Source organism: Monodelphis domestica, chromosome 1, assembly GCF_027887165.1.
Source record: "Monodelphis domestica isolate mMonDom1 chromosome 1, mMonDom1.pri, whole genome shotgun sequence".
In the NCBI taxonomy this organism is placed as follows: Eukaryota; Metazoa; Chordata; class Mammalia; order Didelphimorphia; family Didelphidae; genus Monodelphis; species Monodelphis domestica.
Genome location: NC_077227.1, coordinates 595,151,890 through 595,174,691, shown reverse-complemented (window position 1 = coordinate 595,174,691; position 22,802 = coordinate 595,151,890). Strand labels below are relative to the sequence as shown.

The following is a 22,802-nucleotide window of genomic DNA, read 5'->3' as shown; positions in this document are numbered from 1 at the left end:
AGCTATATGTTTTTGACTTTTTAAAACTTTTTTATTATTCTTTTCCCTTGTATATTCAATATAGTATATATATATATATATATATATATATATATATATTTTTTTTTTTTACTTGAAGCACATGTTACCAGTGTGGGTTTTAAAATATTGTGGCCAGGGGGAATTGCATCCCCCAGCCTGCAGGGTTCCTCCCTACTACTTCCTGTTATGGGATTAGTCTTGAATGGAGCAATCACATGCTGGGAGAGGGACCATGCCCCCTACTTCCTGGCATGGGATTGATCTATATAAGAACCAATCCCATGCTTAGGAGGGAACTTTGAATCTGAGAAGAATCAGAGTAACAGGGTTTTTAAGTTAATTTCAGTTAGGGAGCTCTGGTGTTTTTTTTTTTTCTTTAATAAAGTTTTCAAAAGATCAAAGAGATAGTTTTCTTTCACCTCTTTCAATTGGTGATCTATGAAGAAACCCCAGAACCTAACCTACAGACAAGTAGGAAAACCACCCTCCTCCCCTGAGTCGCCTGGGCTCATCGTCCTCCCCATCCACACAAAAGGTGGAAAGCTGCTATTCAACTTCCACTCTATTTACTCCCTTTTAACTCTTGTCCCCCTCATCCTTCCCATTCTCTTTTCTTCTCTCTCCACTTCTTATTCCATTTTCTCCTTCCCTCCAGACTCCAGCTCATCTGGGGACTCCCCCTGCTGAGATCCAACGTGGGGCTCTCTACCATCTGCCTGATCTCTCTTTCTCCCTCCATTCCCCTCCTCCAGCCTTGCCTCTCCAGCTGATTTCTTACTCCCTCCTTTCTCCTCCAAGCCTAGCTTCAGACCCCCTTGTGGAGCTGAGCTTTACAGCTCCTCCAGGGACTTCTGCTGAGACCTCCTCAATATTCATTTCCTGCCATTTTCTCCTGCCCCCCCTTCCCTCTTTCAGTCCAGCTCTTCAGTCACCCTCTACACACACCCCCCCTCAGCCTGGCTCTTTTTTCTGCCACCAGAGATGGGCTACTTTTCACCAAATCCTCTGATTGATCCCCTTTCTCCTTGATTTCCTGCTATCCTCCTTCCCCTCCTCCTCCACCTTTTCCTCCTCCTTGCTCTCAGTAGATCTGGATCTTCCTTGAGCCCCCCCAGATCTTGTATCACTCTTTCTCTCTTCCTGCCTTGCTTTCCCAGCTAGCCTCTCTACTCAGAGGTTTGGCTGAGTCCCCATCACCCCCACTCCTCAACTTCATGTCTCCCACCTGGGTAATCCCCAGGCTCTGTGCTCTTGTTCCTGCTCTTGCCTGATCCCTATCACCAGACCACCTGCTGAGAGTTCTTCAGAAGCAGGTAAGGTATACATTCTTTCCCCAACTCCCCCTAACACAGAGCCCCCCCCACCCACTCATATGGATTTTTTCAAAATCTCCCTCATCCCTGTGCAACCTCCAATTTCCTGCCAGGGAACTGCACCAGCTGTTTTCTTTTGCTTTGTTTGTTCTGTCCTAGTTCTAAAATAAAGCACAATGTTGTAAACCTTGATGGACAGCCTTTTGTCCCCTAGGGTTTTTGATAAACTTAGGGGTTCAGACTAGTTTCCTTTGCTAGTCTTAGGAGATTTCCTTTTTATAAGTCTTTTACTTTTCTTGGGAGGTTTAATTTTTCTAAACCTCAACCATAAACACCAAAAGGCCTGCCTGATTAACATGCAGATTCAAATACAGGCCCAACTGGAGATTTTAAAGAGATCCATGCCTTGTCTTGCGATAGAGCAGGAAGACCCCTCTCCACCTCTAACACAGATGGAAGATACCTCACTACGTCTACCTTAGGTGAAAGATACCTTTCCACCTATAACTCAGAGGGAAGATTCTTCCCCACCTATACCTCAGGTAGAATTTCTCCTCTTATAGCTTGTATAGATCCTGGCCACCCAGTCCTCTCTTGCACTTTCTCCTAGTGCCCCACCATCTCCTGCCCCTTCTCCCAGCCCCTAGCCCTGCCTATACCCAAACCCAGCTCCTCCCCCTCCTCCTGTCCCCACCCTTTCCTTACTTTTCTGGTATCGACTCAAACATCCACAAAAAAGACTAGGACCACAAATGAATCATATGAAGTAATTTTCCCCTTAAGGAAAGTGCCCACCTAATGGACAAATAGAAACGTGGTGACATTAAGGCACTACACCCCTTTTACTACCCAGGATATAAAAATATTAAAACAAAATATCCTCTCATTCAAAGATGAACCAATTGTTGGCACAAAATCCCTAGAATCTAGGGGTCCCCAAACTTTTTACACAGGGGGCCAGTTCATTGTCCCTCAGACCACTGGAGGGCCAGACTATTAAAAAAATTATTAACAAATCCCTATGCATACTGCCCATATCTTATTTTAAAGGTAAAAGACAAAATGAGAACAAATACAATATTTAAAGTAAGAAAAAGTAAATTTAAATCAACAAACTAACGAGTATTTCAATGGGAACTATGGCCTACTTTTGGCTAATGAGATGGTCAGTGTCCGATTCTATATTTATCACTGCTAGCTGTAACAAGTGATGCAAGTGTGCCATCAGTTAGTCTAGATCTGGTTGGAGATTTCAGATGTTTCATTCTGGAAAAAAGTCTGTTCACAGACATAAGTGCTGCCAAAGATGGTTGCCATTTTGAGTGCATGGTTCCTTGAGATTAGGATATGTCTCAGAGGGGAGAGATGCATAGCAATTAGGCAAGCTGCTTGACTTGAATGTGTCTTTCAGAGAGTCACAATTCTGTAGCTCAGCCAGTTCCATTTGGCAAATTGTATCCACATTTTCCCAATTTTCTATTGTCAATAGAAAATGGGTTACAGAAAAACTATATGTCCTGTTCATGGAGATGAAGCTCTTTAAATCTGAATTGGAACTCCTTTTGCAACTTTTCCAGTGAATCCACACATGTTTCTTTTGGGAATGTAGTCAAAGGTTTTTCTGCTAACAGATTTTGAGGTAAGGAGAGATGGCAGAAATTTTCCTCCTTCACTTCTTTGATACGGAGGTCTAATTTTACTTTAAATGCTTTCACATGTGATTGCATATCACAGATGAGCTTCCCTTTTCCTTGAAGTTGCACATTGAAACTGTTGAGTAGCTCTGTTACATCTGTCAGAAAGGTGAGGTACCATTTCCATTCTGCATCATTGAGCTCTGGTACTTCTTTGTTGTTTTTTCTTTGTTTGTTTTTAAACCTTTACCTTCTGACTTGGAGCTAATACTGTGTATTGGCTGGTAAGTGTCTGAGGCCAGATTTGAAGCTAGGACCTCCTGTCTCTAGGCCTGGCTCTCAATCCACTGAGCCAACCAACTGCCACCCATTTTTTTGCTTTTTGAAAGCACAAAAGCTGTAATCTGTGGAAGTAAGTCATAGAAATGTCTCAAAACTCTTCCTTGACTCAGCCAAAGGACTTCTGTGTGGTACAGAACATCTTCATAGGCAATATTTAGCTCAGACAGAAATTCCTGAAATTGTCTGTGGTTTAGTACATTAGTTCTAATGAAGTTAACACAAGATAACCACAATTTTCATAAGAGTCCCACTTCACTGATTTACTATATAGCAGCAATTCTTGGTGGATGAGGCAGTGTATAGCTATTGGAGGAGAATGGTTATGTTTGTCCATCTCTTGGCTAATGCGAGCAATTACTCCTTTCTTAGACCCCACCATTCTAGGAGCACCATCAGTTGTCGCATTGGCTAGTTTAGCCCAGTCCAGCTCCAAATCCTTCACAGTTTGGGAAACCTTTTCATAGATATCCTCTCCTGTAATTGTTCCTTTAATGCTTTGCAGTGCAGCAAGCTCTTCTGTGACTTCAAAATTGTCATTTGTCCCATGGATAAAAATTAGTTGTGCAGAATCATGAAAATCATTGATCTCGTCGAGTGCCAAGGAAAAACAGGAAAGTTTTCTTGCGGAGTTTTGCAAATGTTGATGCAAATTGTCTCCCATTTCTTCAATCCTTCATGTAACTGTAGATCCTGAAAGACTAACCGTACTAAGTAAGTCTGCCTTTTCTGGACACATCTCTTTGGCAACAGAAAGAAGGCACTCTTTAACAAATTCTCCCTCTACGAATGTTCTGCCAGTGCATGCTCTTAGCTTGGCAACTTGAAAACTTGCTCGCAGTGATGAAATAGTTAGTTGCTTCTGCTTCATAAAAGTATTTTGCTGAGTTGTCAATGTCTTTTTCAGTTTTAATATTTTATCTTTTCTCACATCTCCAAACAATCATATTTATGTTTATGTTGAGTTTGATAGTGCCAATGCAAATTGTATTCTTTGAACACAGACATTATATTCTGGTATATGAAACACAGAACTCTTTCCTTGTACTGCATGAAAAAGTAATCATAAGCCCACTATTGTTTGAATATCCTACACTCCGAGTCAATTTTTCTTTCTTGATGTCATTGTTTCCTAGGGATTCCAAATTGCTATTAGTAAAATACATACACACACACACACACACACACACACCTACAAAAACAATATACCAACAATAATTTTGCTCACAAGAGGCATACAGACTGCACTGCCCATCAATGCAGCCTTCCTAGTCTATATCATTTCAGCCTCACCAGTGGCCATATTGATGGAACTCCACTTTTACCTCAGGCTCACATTGGTGCAGTGCGGGCACTGGGCATGACACTAGTGTGTGTCCTCTTGTGGTCCATATTTATGGATCTGTAATTATAGACCATAATATGAAAACCACATGCCTCACTTCCCCCACATAGTACAATGGAAACCATGGGGGTTTACTGGGCAACCCCCAGATGCACAACATAATGGCATCTATAATAGGGGGAGTATGGGGGCCATTGTATTACCATGTTTCCCTGAAAGACACTGTCTTATATTAATTTGACCCCAAAAAACAGGGAGTGTCTTATAAAACATCCAGTGGCAGTGGTGGGCTTCTCACAGTAGAGGCCCACTGCTGATGTCACAGTCCAGATCACCACTATCTGATGCCTGTATACAGTTCTGGAAGCGGTACTGGGCTTGTGGCACTGAATACCACTGTCTGGGATTGTGGAGGCTGCAGCTCTGACTGTGATGGGCCTGTCACAATTTACACAGGCCCATCACTGCCACCACTATACCGGGAAGCAGTATATACAGCAGTATATACTCCCCCAGATCACTTCTCACCATGTTGATGTCTTCTATTGTGCAGCCACATAATCCTTTGTGCATAGCCTCATTTGTGTTCAGTTAATCTCAGAACAAGGTGCCACACAAAGGATTATGTCACCAGAAGTAGTACTGTAATGTGAACAACGTTGCGCTTTGTGGCACCACCACATACAGTAATACTCCAGGAGCACAGGATGCAGATGCATCCTGTTTGGGGACCCCTGCCCTATACCCATGATAATGATCCTATGGCATACATGCTGGAGGGGGATGTTCCCGTCCCCCTCTCCACACACCTAAGGACATTTTTCACATCACCTGCTCTTCTATCCAGTGGCCAAATGGGCACAATTCCCCCCTCCACTATATGTGGTAAGGTGGGGGGATCATATGCAGCATGAGGGTTGCAGTTTGGGCACTCGGTCTCTAAAAAGTTCACCATTTCTGCCCTAGACTGAGATTATAGAAAAATTTGGCAAAAAAAGTTTTTATCCTTCAAAAATGTACACTGAATGGTTTTCCTTCTGTATTTGTTGTCACAAGTCAGTTCCACTGGTCTAATTTTGCAAACTTTTCATTTGTTAATTCCTTGATGGATACCTTTTTGTGTTAATGAATTCTGTATAAGTATTGACATTATACTTAATGTAAGAAATCTAGAGTCACTAGATTGTTATTGTCTGGTAGAAATGATCATATCTTTTTGTATTTAAAAAGACCTAGACTGCTTACCTTAGGTGAAAGCAAAATGCCTTACCACTGTTTAGGGTGAGATGCTTGATTTAAAAATTTTTAAGTAGCTTACATTCTTAACTACTTCTCAACTGAGCTCACATATCTTGCTGTCCTTATAGATATGACTAAAATTCTGTTTAATTTACCCTGGCAGTAGCTATGATCCATGGGGGTAATCCTGGGTGCCCATTGGGATAAACAACCCAGAAAAAAATTCCTGGATCTCTGATAGACTTGCCTATACTAGTGGGATCCCTAAAAGAATTGATATGCCTTGCATACAGGCATTTTTTTAAAAATAGGTAATTAAGAGCTAATTAAATAATCTGATTAATTTAGAATAGATGGTTAGTCAAAAGTAAGGGTTTCAGTACAGAGTTGGAAATGTACCAGAGGAGCCCTTAAGGGTGGAATTATTAAGAGGTCAGAGAGGGATGGAATTCCAAAAGAACCCATAAGGAAGGAGTCATTGGAAATTTACCAGTTGCTCTGGATCTTTCAGTGACTTCACTCTGAGAGGTGGACACTCAGAGAGGAGGAGCAGCATAAATTTCCCAGTGATTCCTTTGAAAAAGTTTGGAAAACTAGATCTGGAAAGTCAACAGCCTGAAGAAAAGAAAGTGTTCATGAGAGAATTGCAGGTAGAGATAGAGAGAAGCAGAAGGCAGGTAGAGCTGATCTCCCCAGACAGGGAAGTTCAAGTTCAGCCAGAGGCTGAGTGGAGCCCCTGCTCAGAGGTGCTGACCTCTGCTGTGTGAAACAGGTGAAATTTCACCTTGCTCTTTGTGTGGTTGCTGAAGAAGTTTTTTTCTTGAGAGGAAAGTTATATTAATGAAGATATACTTTAGGATAGCTTAGTTAGAATTAATTCAATAGATAAGAGAGGGAGTAAGGCTAACCTTGGTTTCCAAGGACAAAGCATTCCCTTGAGGGAAAGAAATTGGGGATTGGGGTTTATAGTTAGATCTCTTTAGAATAGGGAAAATTGTAGTTACTTTAGCTAAATACTACTATTTCCTTTTGAGGAAAGCTAAAAAGAAAATTCCTATTGAGGGAGATCTAAATTGAAAATTGCCTTGAGAAATTCAGCCAGGAAAAATGCCAAGGCCCCACTACAGACAGATAAACTTCAAACCTGGCCAAGGCCTCTCTACAGACAGATAAACTTCAAACCTAGCCAAGGACCCACTACAGACAGATAAGCTTTGGCCCTTGTGCTGGGACCTGTCCAAGGTCCCTGATAAACTTCAGCACCTAGACCCCAGGTGCAAAAAGCAACTTTCCCACAAGGGCATGCAACAGGGGAATTATTCATGCTGAAATGTATTTAAGACTGAATCTTCAGGAGGGAAATTGGAACTCTGATGGCAGAGGTTCCCACTGATGCGTGTATCAGTTCAATAAAGGGTCTTTTCTGTGTCTGATTACATTGCCTGAGGTCTCCCTTGGTGGTGGGTGAATTCCCGGACCTTAACATTTGCGGGCTCGCCCATACCCCTCCACCTTGGAACCCCCAGGCAGGAGGGCGTAGTTCAAGTCTCCATCTAGTTGTCAGGCCCTGAGCATGGGATTTTGCGTCCCTGTCAGGTACCCTGGCACTTTTGGGAATTCCAGTTCCCTGTGGACAGAGTTTGAGTCTCTGTCGGGAAAGGGGTTTTTCAGTCCCCTTTTTGGGAAGATATTGCACCCCTACAAGAGACTGGGGGATGCCCCACGATCTCTAGGTGATTTTTAGACACACTGAGGTTTTTTTTTTTTTGCCACATGGAGGGATCGGGTGGCCAGCTGCTGGCTGCTTGCCCCTGACAGGTAGCCGGAGACAGCCGAAGGGAGCTGGCCACTGATGAGTAATTGCTGGTATTAGGTTTCTTTCTTTACTGCGGCTGGCCTGACAGGCAGCTGAAGGAAGCCGAAGGTCTGGTTTCTTTCCTGATTAAAACCTAGCTGCTTTGGGCAGTTGCTAACCCTTTCCTTGCAACTTCTTGGTCTCAATAATAGAAAATCAGCTTGTTTGTCAAACAGCTTGCTTAAGGTTTTACGGTCCTTACAAGTACATGCCAAGAAATGAGATCTTAAGATAAGCTCCTAGGATCGGGGTAGTTTATGTGTCCGTGTCTGTTGTTTGTCTTCTGGCTTTTGCTGTTTGTCTCATGTGTCCTTCTGTATTTGGACACAGGTATGTGGATGTGTGGGAGAGGGTGTCCTATAGGGTTCTTTGAGTCTTTGTTGTGGCTGGATTAATGGGAAAAAGGGGGGGGGAGTTTGGGATGCAGGGTCACAAAGGAGAATAGATTTTGCACCCCTGCTCCCTCTGCCTGCGTTCCAACCAGGCAGGCTATGATGAAGTAACACTGTGCTTGCTCCTGCAGCAGGCCTCAGGGCGGGAGAGAGAGTGCAATTACCTGTTCAATGATTTTTCCCTCCTTCTCCCTTTGGATGGGCCCCCAAAGGAGCGGAAGAGAGAAAATTCTGAGCAGAAAAGGGAGATTCTTACTAGAATTGTGTAAATGTGATTGATAGCAAGTCTGATGCAGAGAGGAAAGTTTATTCTGTATGGACAGAAATTGTACTGACTACTTTATAGATGTAAAAGTCATTCAGAAAAAGTTGTGTTGTTGAAAAGAACTTATCCTAGAATTTGAATTTGGGAATCCTTCAAATAACATTTATTTTAATGTATGTGCTGTCAGAAATAGCAGCAAGAAATTATATTACACACACAAGAAGTTTTTTTTCTTTTTTAAAGTGGTTAATCTGTGCATGGGATTAATGATATAAGTGCTAAGAATTGATGTTTTACAAAAGAGGAAATTTTTAAATGATGTTGTTTTTAATCAAGGTTATATGAATTGTTTTTGTTTGTAGCTGTGGAATCTTACTACAAATATTCCAGGTCCAGAATGATAAAATGAGTTGAGTAATATTTAATTAATAAAGTTACCTCATACTAGTTCTGGGGATTGTTGGGTTGATATTTTGATTACATTTTGATCTGTATAAGGATATATGTGGCAAACAATAGCCAAAGAATGAGTAGGGTGTTAAAAATGGCATATATGTGAAAATGCTTGCTTAGAAATTTATGATTGTTATGTGAGTGGATGCTAAAATGTGTTAAAGTATTGTTTGGATGTAAACAAAACCTCACTGTAAACCTGACTCAACCATATAGTTTGTTACCTCAGTTTACCAATTTGTACTATGAACTGAAATTTATAATGGTTGAGCTCTATGCTACAGATTGTTCAATGATGTAATATTTTTAAATCAGAATTCTTTTGGGTTACCGATTAACAATTGAAGTGATACCAGGGGGATAGTTGTTTGACTTATGATAGTAAAAGCATGTTAGAGAAAGTGGGGAGGTATGTTGGGTTTGAATTTGGAAGAAAGGGACTTTGATTTAAAGTCCATAAAGCTTTAGTATGTGGGTTTGTAAAGGAAGAATGGAAGGTGTGTTCTGCTTTTAAGCAGAGGGTTTTGAAGGAACAGAAAGAGAGAGAGAAGGTGAAAGGGAACAGATGAATGTTCTGCTCTCATAATTGGCTCTTTAACTTAGGGAAATTATATAACGTAATATATGTGGGAAAATCACACATGATTCTTTAATTTCTCTGGACAGTTACCCTGATGTGATTCCTGCATGACCTTGTCTTAGTCTTTCAGATGGCCTAGGTCCAGGAGATGATACAGCCCTGATTTATAGGGAACTACTTAATTCAGCACTCATGTGACTACACCTGATGTGTAAATACATGAAAATAATTGAGTGATCAGCCTTGTAGGGATATTAAAGGCTTGTTTGGGAGTATGGAGATTTGTTTCTGGATTGCTGATAAGCAAAATTTCTCTCAGCTGAAATGGGGGAAAACTTGTCTTTTAAGGAAAAAGAAGGCTTCTGGGACCCAGTGGCAAGTGCTCTAAGGAGAGAAAAAGTCCTAGGATGGTTATAGAGAAGGCAGCCCAAGGCTCACTTTGGACTGAATTTTCCTGACCATCCTCGAGTGGAACAACAATGGCAAGTGACAGCCTTGCTTGGTGTGTCTTTTGTGACTTGGAGATATTTCCCTTTCAGGGCCTTCTTCCTTTGTGACAATTCCCATGATCAGCACATAATGCAAATTGTGATATTAAAGTTTCCATTTCCTCAAACAACCCTAATAATTGGGAATTCTCAAATTGTTAGGAACATGCCTTGAGAAATAGGTGGAGTTTATTCCCAGATGGCACATATTTGTAGCCTTAATTTACCATAGATGAGGTTTGGTTCTTGAGCTTGGAAATATAGCTCACAGCTTTCTTGATTTCCCCAGCCTCTGGGGTAAGGAAATACATCTGTAAAATATTGTTACTCCAGTGTTTATAGATGTTATAGTTAATGTGTACTTTGCAAAGGGATATTATTCTTTAACAGAAACATCACATACCAGCTCTGCAAACAACTCAGGAATCCGATTTTTCCTAAAGGGATTTGTTCCTGTCAGGAGATGATTTCTGAAGATGAAGTCTGTTGGTTAAGATACCCAAATGCAAATGTGTGATGCCAATTACTATGTACTAATGTTCTGTTCCTATCTGCTGTTCTAGTATTTGCCCCAGTACCCTTATATCTTGGGGGCTGACTCTTCCCCTTGTGACCGGTCTGTCAATCAGGGGAAGCAGTGGCTGGATACCCTTTAGATCTCCAAGCAGTTATCCACCGATCTGGGACCCTGGAATTCACTGAAGATGTGCCCCTAAAGACAGTGTCTGCAGCCTTTCCCTTCCCCTCTTATTCCCCTCTCCCTCTCTCCTGACCATAGGACAGCTCTACACCCATTCTCAGCACTGAAGAAACTACAGAATATTTGGACCTCCGCCCTTTTCCCCTTAGATCCTTGGAGAGAGGAGGGGATGGGATGGCAGGGGACACTGAACCAGGTGGGGCCTGAGATTCTGGCCCTCCGGGAGGCTGTGTGGTTCCCCTATGGATGGCTGGGCCTGCTGGATGGCAGGACTCACCAGAAGCAGTGGGAAGTCAGCTAGCAAAAGGAATACATGACCCACTTGCTTCCATTACTTCACTTTTTCCCCCACCCCTTGGTTTCCCCCTCCCTTGTCACAGAGTATCCCTCAACTGGGAAAAACCTTATCCCACCCGCAGGAGCACACTGGCTCTGCTCCCGTTCTGGCCTACAGCCCTGTGTCTCCCCTAGCTCCCTCACTGCCTGTTGCACCCCCTCACAATAGTACCCCGAGTGACCTGCTATGCCAAGCAGGACCTCCTCTTCCTTAAGGAGGGGGCCTCTGTGCAGCCTTGGGTGAGGAATGTTGCTTCTATGTTAACTACTCAGGGATTATTAGGGACTCACTGAGCAAGCTACGAGAAGGTCTAGAAGCCCTGATGGAAGGAGAGGGAAACTGCCGGCCCCTGGTACGCCCACCTTTTCAATTCTTCTCCCTAGTCACGTCCCTCATAGGACCCCTCATAATCTCAACCCTACTCTTGACATTTGGCCGCTGCATTTTTAACCGCCTTGTTCGGTTTGTGAAAGACTTGCTGGATGCTATCTAGGGTTTGGCTCTCCGACAACAGTACCGACCCCTAGCAAGCCCCGGGCTGAAAGCCACAAGCTGCCTCAGTGGGCAGGCACCCCCTCTGCCCCCCCCCAAGAGAAAAAGAAGTTGGAAATGAGGGAGATCTAAATTGAAAATTGCCTTGAAAAATTCAGCCAGGAAAAATGCCAAGGCCCCACTACAGACAGATAAACTTTAAACCTGGCCAAGGCCCCACTACACACAGATAAGCTTTGGCCCTTGTGCTGGGACCTGTCCAAGGTCCCTGATAAACTTCAGCACCCAGACCCCAGGTGCAAAAAAAAGCAACTTTCCCACAAGGGCATGCAACAGGGGAATTATTCATGCTGAAATGTATTTAAGACTGAATCTTCAGGAGGGAAATTGGAACTCTGACAGTTCCCACTGTCAATGGCAGAGGTTCCCACTGATGCGCGTATCAGTTCAATAAAGGGCCTTTTCCATGTCTGATTACATTGCCGAGGTCTCCTTTGGTGGTGGGTGAATTCCTGGACCTTAACACTATCTCACTCTGATCTTTCGAAAACTTTATTGAAAGCAAAAGCAACTGGAGTTTTCCCTGACTGATATTAAAAGGCACTTTCACTTCTACTAACCCCATTAACCACCCTCATTTATGAAAGAAAGCACCTGAGAACTCTTGGCACAGGATTAGTTCTTATGTAGACCAATCTTGAGCCAGGAAGTGGTGGTGGTGGTGGTGGTGGTGGTGGTGGTGGTGTCTCTTCCTAGCACAGGATTGGTCCATTCAGGACCAATCCCACACCAGGAAATGGGGGTGGATGGAACCCCTGGGGAATTCTGGGAAATGTAGTCCCCAGCCAGGATATATTTTTAAACCCACACTTTCTTATCTTTTACTTTGATTAGTTTAATAAATAAGAATAACTTTTACTATAACTGATCTCAAACAATTCCTTGATAGTGAATACCATTGATTCTCTCAACAGTGTGAATTTTAAAACTATTCCACCCTAATCAGACCGTACTTTAGAAGATCTGATTTAGCTATCTCCTGATTAGTAACAATGGAGATACTTGGTTTAAGAGAATCAAGTCTTGGGAACTCTACATTTCTCTACCCTACTCAGTTTAACAAGGTCAGAAATGTCTGCTCCATACTCAAAGATTTAATTATCTGAGAAAATGGCCTTCAACAGACATGTGCAGAAAACAGCGAACAGACCCCTGGGCTGTCCTCAGTTAAGCTAAGCTATCATTGGTACAGATGAGAAGCAGGAAAGTGACGTAAAACTGTCTATATAAGGAATGTCACTGGCTCTCTTCACCCCTTTCCCTGGAGAGGCAACTCTGGCTGGCAGTGTGCTAGGTGTTCCTACATCTTGTAGTGGTGGCTGTTATTTGTCTGGGTTTGGTGGTGAGTTTGCCCTTGAGCTAATTCAGGTTTGGGCATCTTGGCTGAGCCCTTTTGGAGTTCAGGCTGATTTCTTCCTCCTTCACACTCTAAAACCTTACTTTCTAGATCTCCTAATCTTCCTGTCCGGTACTAGCCAGGGGGGAGAAATCCTATTCCCTTTCCTTCTTCCTTCTTCTTAATCTCCTTCACTATATCAATTAAATCACCATAAAATTTCCAGCTGACTTGGGTATTTTATTATTTGGGATTTTCCCTGGTGACCAATTACTTTTAGATTTTAAGTCACAACTCTAAAATATTCCTTTACAATGGTCAATCACTAGTGAAAGCTATAACAGTGATCAATATCTGGGGACAAGATACCCTTTTACATCTTTACATTTCGTACAGACTCCAGTAGGATGACCTTATGCACTGAGGCAATCCCTGGAAGAGTTTCCACCTAGGAAAGTTTTCTCAATTAAGAAAAATAATCTGCAGGTCTCAAATGCCCAGAGAGAGGTCTGTAATTTGGAAAGTTCAGTATTCTGAAGAATAATAGCAAAATGAACTCCTTTCAAAATTCAATAGATGGAATTCAAACAGGAAATGGCAAGTGTTATAATGGGGATTTGGAGAGAGCCCACCTTTGTTTTTACAAATTTTAAAGCAGGATTTAGCTAATATTTTTTTAGGGGAGCTATTTAATACAATTTATGGATAATTTGCTTTTAGCAGCACCATGTGCCCATGTGATTCAGGAAGACAGTAGAAATTTTCTCTTGGAGTTACACAGGAGAGGCCACAATGTTTCTAAGGCAGAGGTTTGTGATGTTTCCTAAAGGCAGAATATTTAGGCTGTTTTGACTGCTAGAGCCCATTCCTTTTCCCCCTAATGCATTGAAACTATTTAGCAACTGGCTATTCCATCTATTAAGATAAGCAGCTGAGAGCACTCCTAGGGGCAACAGAGTTCTAGTCAATGTATTCCTCATTATGGGGAAATTATTAAACCCCTTGTACCTCTGACAAAAGACTCAGTCCCTGAACCACTCCAGTTAGATTCAGTACATCTGTCAATTCTTTCAGACTTAAAACAATCCATTCTGTCTATCCCTGCTCTAAATTATAGATTATAAAAAGTCATTTACCTTGCATGTACCCAGCATTCCCTGCAGTCCCCAGGGTTCCTTCCCCCTACTTCCTGGAGCAGGATTGGTTTATAGACCACACCTAGGGATGGACTTTGAATTGGTTTGTATTCTGTTGAGTTTTCTAAGTGGAGGGGAAGAGCAGGAGCTTGCTAGAGAAGAGACCTTTTCATTTATTAATAAAGTCCTTTCTTTTCCCTACTTTCTGTATTTTTATTAACTACAATTGGTGACCAAAAGGGACAGAGGACCTTCAGGTAAGTAGGAACATCCCCCCTCCCAGTTTCCCCAGGCTCCCTACCCTCCTGCCCACACAAAAGGTGGGAAGCCACTTTCTAGCGGCTCCTTTCTCAATCCAGCTTCCACCCAATCTCCTACTCTTCATCCCTCACTCCCTCCTCTTTCCTCCTTCCCACTGTGCATTTTGAAATGGATCTAAGCCCTGGGAGACTATATCTCCCAGGACTCTCTGCTGAAACTTCCTTGGAAACATTCCACTATCTTTGTGGGAAATATCTGAGGGAGAATAAAAGGAGACAGAAGAGTGGATTTTGGCACCTTTTCCCCTGAACCTGGGTGGAGAGCTTTGGTCCTTTCGTAGCTGCTAGAGATCAAACTTTCCTATACTTTCCCAAACCTAACCTTTCCTAAAATCCCAAATAAACCTCCCTGACTTTCTACTGAATCTAGCTTTGATTTGATTTAAACTCCCTAACCTAGCTAAGAAGAAAGCCTAATCAATTCCCCTGCTTCCAGTCAAGGGGGAAGGACCCTCAGCCACCTTCCTACCTTCCCTTTTCCTTATCCTTCCCCTCCTTTTTTCCCTACCACACAACTCTTACTTTTTACTCCTCCTCTTCCTCCAACTCTTCCTGCTTCTCCAGACCCTCTGCTGAAATCTCCTTTTCATCAGACCCCCACTGTGCAGAGCTCTTTTTTCCCTGCCAGTTTTTCCAGTTGACCCCTGCCTGCCCCCTCTGTGAGCTCTTCTCAGATCTGCTCTTCTGCCATCCTCCTTCCCCTCTTCCTCCACCTCCTCCTTCTCCCTGCATTAGCAACAAGTGCTTCCCCTACCAGTGCTGGCTACTTTCCCGCCATTTCCCCCCAAACCCCTCTCTCCCTGCTGCAAGCTCTTGGAGCCTCGCTCCCACCATTTTCCTCCTCCTTCCTCCAGAGGCTTTCCTCCTCCCTGCTACCACAGCCTCCTTCCCAGCTCAACCCAGATCCAGATTTGCCCTGTGTACCCTGGATCCAGATCTCCCCTGTGCTCCCCAAATCCAGATCTCCCCGGTGTTTGCCATCTTTCTTTTTTTTTTCCTGCCTACTACCCCCTCAAGCTTCTCACTTGTTCTAGCCCACTTTCACTTCCTTCCCCAGTTGCTACTGTTTCTCTCTTCCTCACTCTCTCTTCCTGCCTTGCCAGGTTAAGTCTGTCCACTCAGGGGCTTGGCTACACCCCCCATAGTACCCCTCAGACTTCCTCCCATCTGAGGCCTTCCTTGCTGGCCACCCACACCCATCACCTGCCATGGACCCTGCCCATGCTTAGCACCAGCCAAGCCATTCCCAGCCCTGGTTCCTGAGCTGCTCCTGACTGCATCAGCCTAAAGCCATGATGGAGAACCTATGACGTGTGTCAGCACTGACACACGTACCCATTTTCGATGACACACAGCATGTAGCCATATACAGAGAAGTATGGGGTTGCATGCCAAGAGGGACATTTCATCCTTGGCTCCTGCACAGCCAGGTGCAATAGTTGAGGATAAAATATTTGCTGTAGTGTAGTGTAGAGACACTCTGTGCCTAGAGGTTTGTAGGCCCAAACAATAGAACTCCGGCCCAGAGCATCTTGTTCTGGGACTGCCAGTTAGGCCATTAGGGGATCATTGACCTCACTTGGGGTTGACGGAGCAGGGAGCAGTGGGTGGGGACACATCTTTGGGGGCCCTGTGATCACCATTGCCAGCAACCACATAACAACAGCAACCATCATTCAATCTACTGTTCTGGGGTTTCATTATTACTGAGATAAGTAAGGGGGAGGCTGGGAGAGTTGAGGACCTGTGCTATGGGTGCTGTTTCCCGCCATTAGAAATATTGGCAGCCATCTTACTTTACATAAGGAATGCAATCTTGCAGCATAGTGCAAACTCCATTTCACTACTATTTCTGTTGTGGATCCTTATTTACCCCCATTTTTGCTTATTAACCCTACCCTTTCCTAAAAGACAGTTATATGTGCTATCTTGTGATCAGTTAGGCTAGTTAACCCCTATTTGCCTGCAGGGCTAACAGGCTATCTATAATTCTATCTTGTCACTGTGCCCCGATGGAGAACCCCAAAAATGAAAAAAACAAAGTTAAGTAAAGGAAGTGGTAAAAGCAGTAGCTGATTCTTTCAAGAGACATGTACTGAGATATATGGCATTATAGAAAAAAGTGATAGATCATTTTGTGTATGATTCCTAAGCTGGCTCTTGACTTGGCCACGTTGCCTTTGTCCAGGGCAAACTCATTAACATAGCATGAGGAGCCAAACTCATTTGCAAAGCACGGGTTAGATTTACACACTCCTCTTTGTTGTTATCATTATCATTTCAACCAATGTCAATCTACTATGCTTTGTTACGTATGCATTGAACACCTCCCAATCCACAGCTCAATAAATGCGGGTGAGGGGTACTGTTCCTTCTCTTGATTCCTATTCTCCCGTTGGATATTCTTGACTTTTGACTCACTTGATTCTCTATTCTCCCTCTTGATTCCTGCTACCCCAGAGTTCTTCTCCTATCTCTCCCTATCTCCATTCAGGAATACTTACTTCCACGTGTTCTCTTATTTCCCATTTTTCCTGTTATTAATTTGCCAGGGAAACATCACAGGCACACCCACCGCTCCCATATCAATTAACTTGTCTGTGTCTCTTGATTTATCACCCATTTTCTTCAGACTCCTTTCTCCTTCTCAAGTTACAACCCACAAAGGAAAAATTTTATGTAGCAACTGCTGGTCAGACTGCTATACTTCCCTGGTCTCCAGATGCAAAGGGAGGATCCCTCACCACCTATGCCTCAGAAGGAAGATCCTTCCCCACCTATTCCTCAGGTGAAATTTCTTGCCTCTTGTCTTGTACAGCTCCTGGCCATCCTGCCCTCCCCTCTCCCTTCTCCCATTCCCCCATATTCTCCTGCCCCTTGTTCCAGCCCCCAGCCCTGTCCATCCCCAGACCCAGCTCCTCCCCCTCCCCTTAGTTTCTTGGTATCGACACAAACATCCACTAAAAAGACTAGAAACATGACTGATTCATTTGAAAGTCTTTTCCCCTTAAGTAAACTGCCCACATTAAGGACAAATGGGATTGTGGTGACCTTAAGGCACTACACACCTTTTACTCCCCAGGATATTAGGAAATTTAAACAAAATGTCCCTTCTTTCAAGGATGAGCCTATTATCATTAAGACCCTCAATAATATATTTTGTACATATGATCCTGCATACCATTATGTACAAAACTTGCTCCAAGCCTTTTTGACTGAATGGGAGAAAAGTAAAATTATTTCTATTGTTAATAAAATCTGGGGAAGGAATGTGGTTCATTGGCTGGAGCAAGACACAAAATGAGATGTGAATGGTGAACTAGAATATTTACAACTATGCAGTGATAAAGAAACATTGCTAAAGGCAATGAGAGATTGCTCTGATAGGCCAGGTACATAGATCAAGTTTGAGAGCCTTAAACAATCAGATGATGGCATACCCTCCCAGTTTGTGGGAAGACTTATAGAGCTTGGAGGAAGGGACAGATCTTAATCTTACCAAAGAGAGGGATGTAAGGCAAATTAGAAGAGTTTGTAAATATCTGTTGCAAAGTGGTACAGGATTATTTTCATACAAACTGCCCAAATTGGTCTAATATGGACCTTGAGAAATTAAGGAGGGTCGCAGTTTATGTATCAAAAGGCCATGAACAGAAAAATGTGGAGACAAATGATTTGGTAGAAGCATTACGGAAGGAACTAAAATCCTTAACTGAAAGACTTGATAAACAAGAAAAAGAAAAAGGTCAAGCAGTGGCCATTGCCCCTTTGCAGGAATCCAACTATCAATTACTTATATACCACTTCTGGGGGAAATGGGGCCACATAATGAAGAATTTTAGGAACTTGAAACAAGCAACTCCAAATAACTTCAGAAAGAATAACTTTAGAAAGAATAACTTCAGGAATAATAACACCTTTAGAAATCCTAACAATTATGGCAATAATACTCCACAAATAACTCTAAGTCAGGCAAATGATTACTCACACCAAAATACCCAACAACAATATATCCAAAGTGGAGCTCATTCACACTGTATTCAGGGTGAGACTGCCCCTCAGCCTAGAGGAGCCCAAGGTACTACCCAAAGACCTTTATGAAGGTGTGAGGGAGGGATAGGGCACTGGAATCAGAGGTTACAACAAGACCCTAATGTCTTAATGCTCTTTATTCCTACCCACCCCCCCCCCCCCCCATAGTGATGAACCACATGAAGGTTGGAAATTATGATGATTTTCCCTTGGAAACCAGAACCTCCAGATCTGTATTGACGAGTACACCTGATTCTGATTTTGGTTCCATTGGCTCAATAAACGTAAAGGGTGTACAGGACCTGGTGACAGACTGAAATTGTGCAAACAACATGCCCTACCCCCCTCCTTCAGAACAGGATGTTGTCCCCCAAATTAGAACCAGATGCCAGTAAAATTCACAAAAACCCATCTCCCTGGGCCCCTCTAAAAACCGGATATGCTTACTTCCCCCTAGCCACAGTATATATATACCATGCTTTTGCCTCAATAAACGACTCCTCTCTGCACACCATGTGAGAGTTGTCCGTGTCCTCTTTCTCTCTTCTCCCTTTCCCTTCTAGGGGTCGTAAGGGGCTGGTCCCCGACATCTGGCGCCCAACATGGGGCCCGAGCGACCACCGGACGACTGAGGAAAAGTTCGGCGCCGAAATCGAGACTACAGTAACGGGTAGGGATCGAACAAACGATCCTGAGGAAGGGTAAGTCGTCCCATTTATATCTCCCTCTCAAACCCCATTGTGTGAATGGTCGACTGTATGTGTGTGTATTAATGGCAACGGAATAACGGTCCCCTTATATATACGAGTAATAGGGCGCCCTTCGGGGAACCTGGCCGGGGCTTGTACGGCACGCCTACGCTCAAATATAAGGGACCCCTCTTTGATCAAAGAGGAGAGGCCAATTCGTGGAGAATTGATCTCGCGGTTCGACTGCCGTTGACCTGTTTCTGAGTGTTGACCTGGAAGTACTGCGTTTTCGTCCCTGCGCGAGCACGGCGGCCAGGAAACCAGGGAAGTGAGACTTATGTGTGACTGAAAATGGGGAAGACACTGTCTAAGGAAGCTCTGTTTATAAAAGAATTAAAAGAAAGAATTAAAGAGCGCAATGTAGAAGTTAAGAAAAGAGATCTGTTGCGCTTCTTCTCCTTCATTGAACAACGTTGCCCGTGGCTCATTCTCCATGGCCCTGGCATTCACCCCCTAACTTGGGAAAAGGTTGGCCGAGACCTTAATGATTTCGCACGCTCAGGTCAACCCATCCCTGAGGATTTCTTTACCTTTTATGGCCTGATTCGGGACATCCTTAAAGAGGCTGACTCCAGTACACAGGTCTCCCACCTCCTCAGCCTTGCTGAGGACGCTATTGAAGAAAGTAAAAAACAGACTGAAGAAACCCCTGAATTAGACAACATGGACGAAAAAAACAAAACCCCGTCTCTTTTAGACGAACCTATTAACACCCCCTCGCACTTACCAAAACCACTGCCTCCCTCCCGCAGACCCGCTCTCTATCCTGTCCTTTACGATACCAATACACCAGAGACCCTCAATCCCGCATACCAGACTGAACTGGATGAGGCGGCAGCCGGATACCGCCCTCCAGATTTCCTTGAAAACAAGCCCCCTCCCTACAATCCGCTTTACCCTTCCCCGATTTTACCAACTCTTCCCAATACAAATGACCTAAAGACAGCCACTGCTCATTTAACTAAGCAAATCACTGATCTCAAACAATTTATAGACTTACAACATGAGATCGGCCACTTAACAAGCCAATTACATGACCTTCAGGTCGCCTCCATGAAACCAATATCACACCCGAAAACGTCTAAAGCCAAACACACCAAACCAAAAACACTTCTGGCCTTCCCGGCGGTCACCAGACGTAGGGCCGCCACGGGGACCTCCCCAGAAGGCATAGAGGAGAGATTCTTGCAGCCTCCCCCGGAAGAAATGCCCCAACCCCACCAAATTTCACCCCCCGCTTCCTCTGATTCCGAGAGAGAGGAGGGAGACGAAGAGGCAGACAACACCGATATGGCCCAGCATCATGAGGCTGATACCTCCGGTGCTGCCCGGCCCCTTGCCCCTGTACTTAAAAAACTTAAATTCAAACAGATCAAGGACCTCCATTCAGCAGTAAAAAACTATGGCCTCAATGCTCCCTTTACCCTTTCTATCTTGGAAGGTCTCGGGGGAGAAGGGCACTTACTCCCCTCAGAATGGACTAAGGTTATACAATCTGTCTTGTCTAGAGGCCAGTTTTTAACCTGGAAGGCAGAGTTTCAGGAAAGAGTAGAGAATCAGGCAAAATTAAATCTTACGAACCCTCAAACAGCCACTTGGACAGCGGACAAACTCATCGGTCGTGGTCGTTATGCCTCTGACACCGTGCAGTTGAGATTGCCTCCTGGTCTACTTATGCAAACCGCCCACGCCGCCTTAGCCACATGGCGCGCTGTCCCTGCCTCCGGGGCTATCACCGCCCCGATCTCTAAAATCCTTCAGGGACCTAACGAGCCCTATGCTCAATTTGTAGCCAGACTCTTAGAGACAACGGAAAGGGTCTTGGGACAGGACGGCGCCGATAACCCAGTGGTTAGACACCTGGCCATTGAAAACGCCAACCCTGCCTGTAAGGCTGCCCTCAGAGGAAAATCTAGAGAGCTTGATCTGAACGGCATGATCCGCTTATGTAATGATATTGACTCTTATGACCACAGAATTAACAAATCTATCTCCTTAGCTATTGGAGCCGCCATTCAGGCCACTCAACAGAACGCTCCCCGGAATTGTTTTAAATGCGGCATGCCCGGACATTTCACTCGAGAATGTCCATACAATCAAGCCACCTCTATCTCACCTTTTCGCCCTTCAAATGTGCCTTCGAGGCCGCCCCCAAGCGTCTGCCCAAAATGTCGGAAAGGACGTCATTGGGCACGTGACTGCCGCTCCAAAACTACCTTAAATGGACAAACTGTTCAACCCGTCCAGGGAAACGGGATGCGGGGCTCCCTCGGGAGCCCCTTCCCCACGCCCTTGTTCGAGCCACAACAGGCAGCGCAGGCTTGGACCTCTGTTCCTCCTCCACCAGAATATTAACCCCTGAGGTCATTTCCACCGGTGTCACTGGTCCGCCACCCCCTGGCATGTTCTTCTTAATCATCGGGAGGGCACTCACTACTCTACAGGGAATTGTAGTCCACCCCACATTAGTGGACAATGACTATACGGAGAAATAAAGCTCATTGTTGAGTCTCCCCATGGCCCGGTTACTATCCCTGCTGGTCACCGACTAGCCCAAGCCCTTCCCCTTCCCATGATGGGTGACTTCCCTACCATCGAACAAACAAAGGGCCCTTCATCTCCAGGATCATCAAACATTTATTGGGCACAACAAATTACTGAATCCCGTCCCACCCTCCAGTTGTCTCTCGACGGGAAGAAATTTATCGGGCTACTTGACACCGGGGCCGATTCCACGGTCATTTCCCACAAACACTGGCCTTGTGCCTGGCCCCTTCAGCCCTCTACCACTCATTTGTCCGGCATAGGGCAAGTCAATTACACACTTCAGAGTTCAAAGTTCCTTACTTGGAGAGATGCTGAGGGTAACACCGGCACGACTCGACCCTATGTAGTCAAAGGGCTCCCTGTTAACCTCTGGGGCAGAGATATTCTCGCTCAAATGCGACTCCTCATGGTGAGCCCCAGCGACCCTGTCACACAAATGATGCTTAAATCTGGCTTCCTCCCAGGAAAAGGGCTTGGCAAAAATGAACAGAGCGACCCTCAACCTATCTCCCTTACACCTAATAAAGATAGAGCAGGCTTTGGGTCACAAAATTTTTCATAAAGGCCACTGGTCCTCCTGCACCCCAGGCAGATAAGATAACTTGGAAGTCTGATTCCCCTGTCTGGGTCGACCAGTGGCCCCTTACCTCTGAAAAGGTCCAGGCCGCCATCATGCTGGTGCAGGAGCAAATCTCTTTGGGCCACCTCGAGCCCTCCACCTCACCGTGGAACACACCTATTTTTGTTATCAAAAAGAAGGCTGGAGGGTGGAGACTACTACAAGACCTACGGGAAGTCAATAAAACCATGATTCCCATGGGTGCCTTACAACCCGGACTCCCATCTCCAACAGCTATCCCCAAGGGATTTCACAAAATAGTAATAGATATAAAGGACTGTTTTTTCTCCATTCCCCTCCACCCTCATGATTGCCCTCGATTCGCCTTCTCTATCCCTGTAGTCAATCAAATTGGCCCCAATCCCCGATTCCAATGGCGAGTTTTGCCTCAAGGAATGGCCAATTCTCCTACCTTGTGTCAAAAATATGTTGCTCAGACAATAGATCCCATCAGGCTTCGATTCCCTTCTGCATATATTATCCATTATATGGATGATCTTCTCATAGCAGCTCCCTCCCCTCAACTGACCCAGACCATCGCTCAAACCAT

At 44.4% G+C, this 22,802-nt stretch overlaps 1 protein-coding gene across 4 annotated transcripts; it reads left to right on the top strand.

The window, feature by feature from the left end:
• The first annotated feature begins 12,739 nt into the window (after window positions 1-12,739).
• Window positions 12,740-22,277, top strand: LOC107651216 (endogenous retrovirus group K member 8 Gag polyprotein-like). 4 transcript variants are annotated; one of them, XM_056813706.1, is made up of 4 exons: window positions 12,757-12,855; window positions 14,226-14,242; window positions 16,938-17,093; window positions 18,901-22,277. In XM_056813706.1, exon 4 carries the CDS (start codon window positions 19,378-19,380, stop codon window positions 21,439-21,441), a length of 2,064 nt encoding a protein of 687 aa, XP_056669684.1. In that variant the 5' UTR covers window positions 12,757-12,855; window positions 14,226-14,242; window positions 16,938-17,093; window positions 18,901-19,377; the 3' UTR covers window positions 21,442-22,277. The 4 variants fall into 4 exon arrangements, 3 of the variants coding, with proteins under 3 accessions (XP_056669684.1, XP_056669686.1, XP_056669683.1); XR_008915587.1 differs by having other exon boundaries at window positions 12,740-17,093; window positions 18,901-19,038; window positions 21,086-21,223; XM_056813708.1 differs by lacking the exon at window positions 14,226-14,242 and having other exon boundaries at window positions 12,758-12,855.
• Window positions 22,278-22,802: the final 525 nt, after the last annotated feature.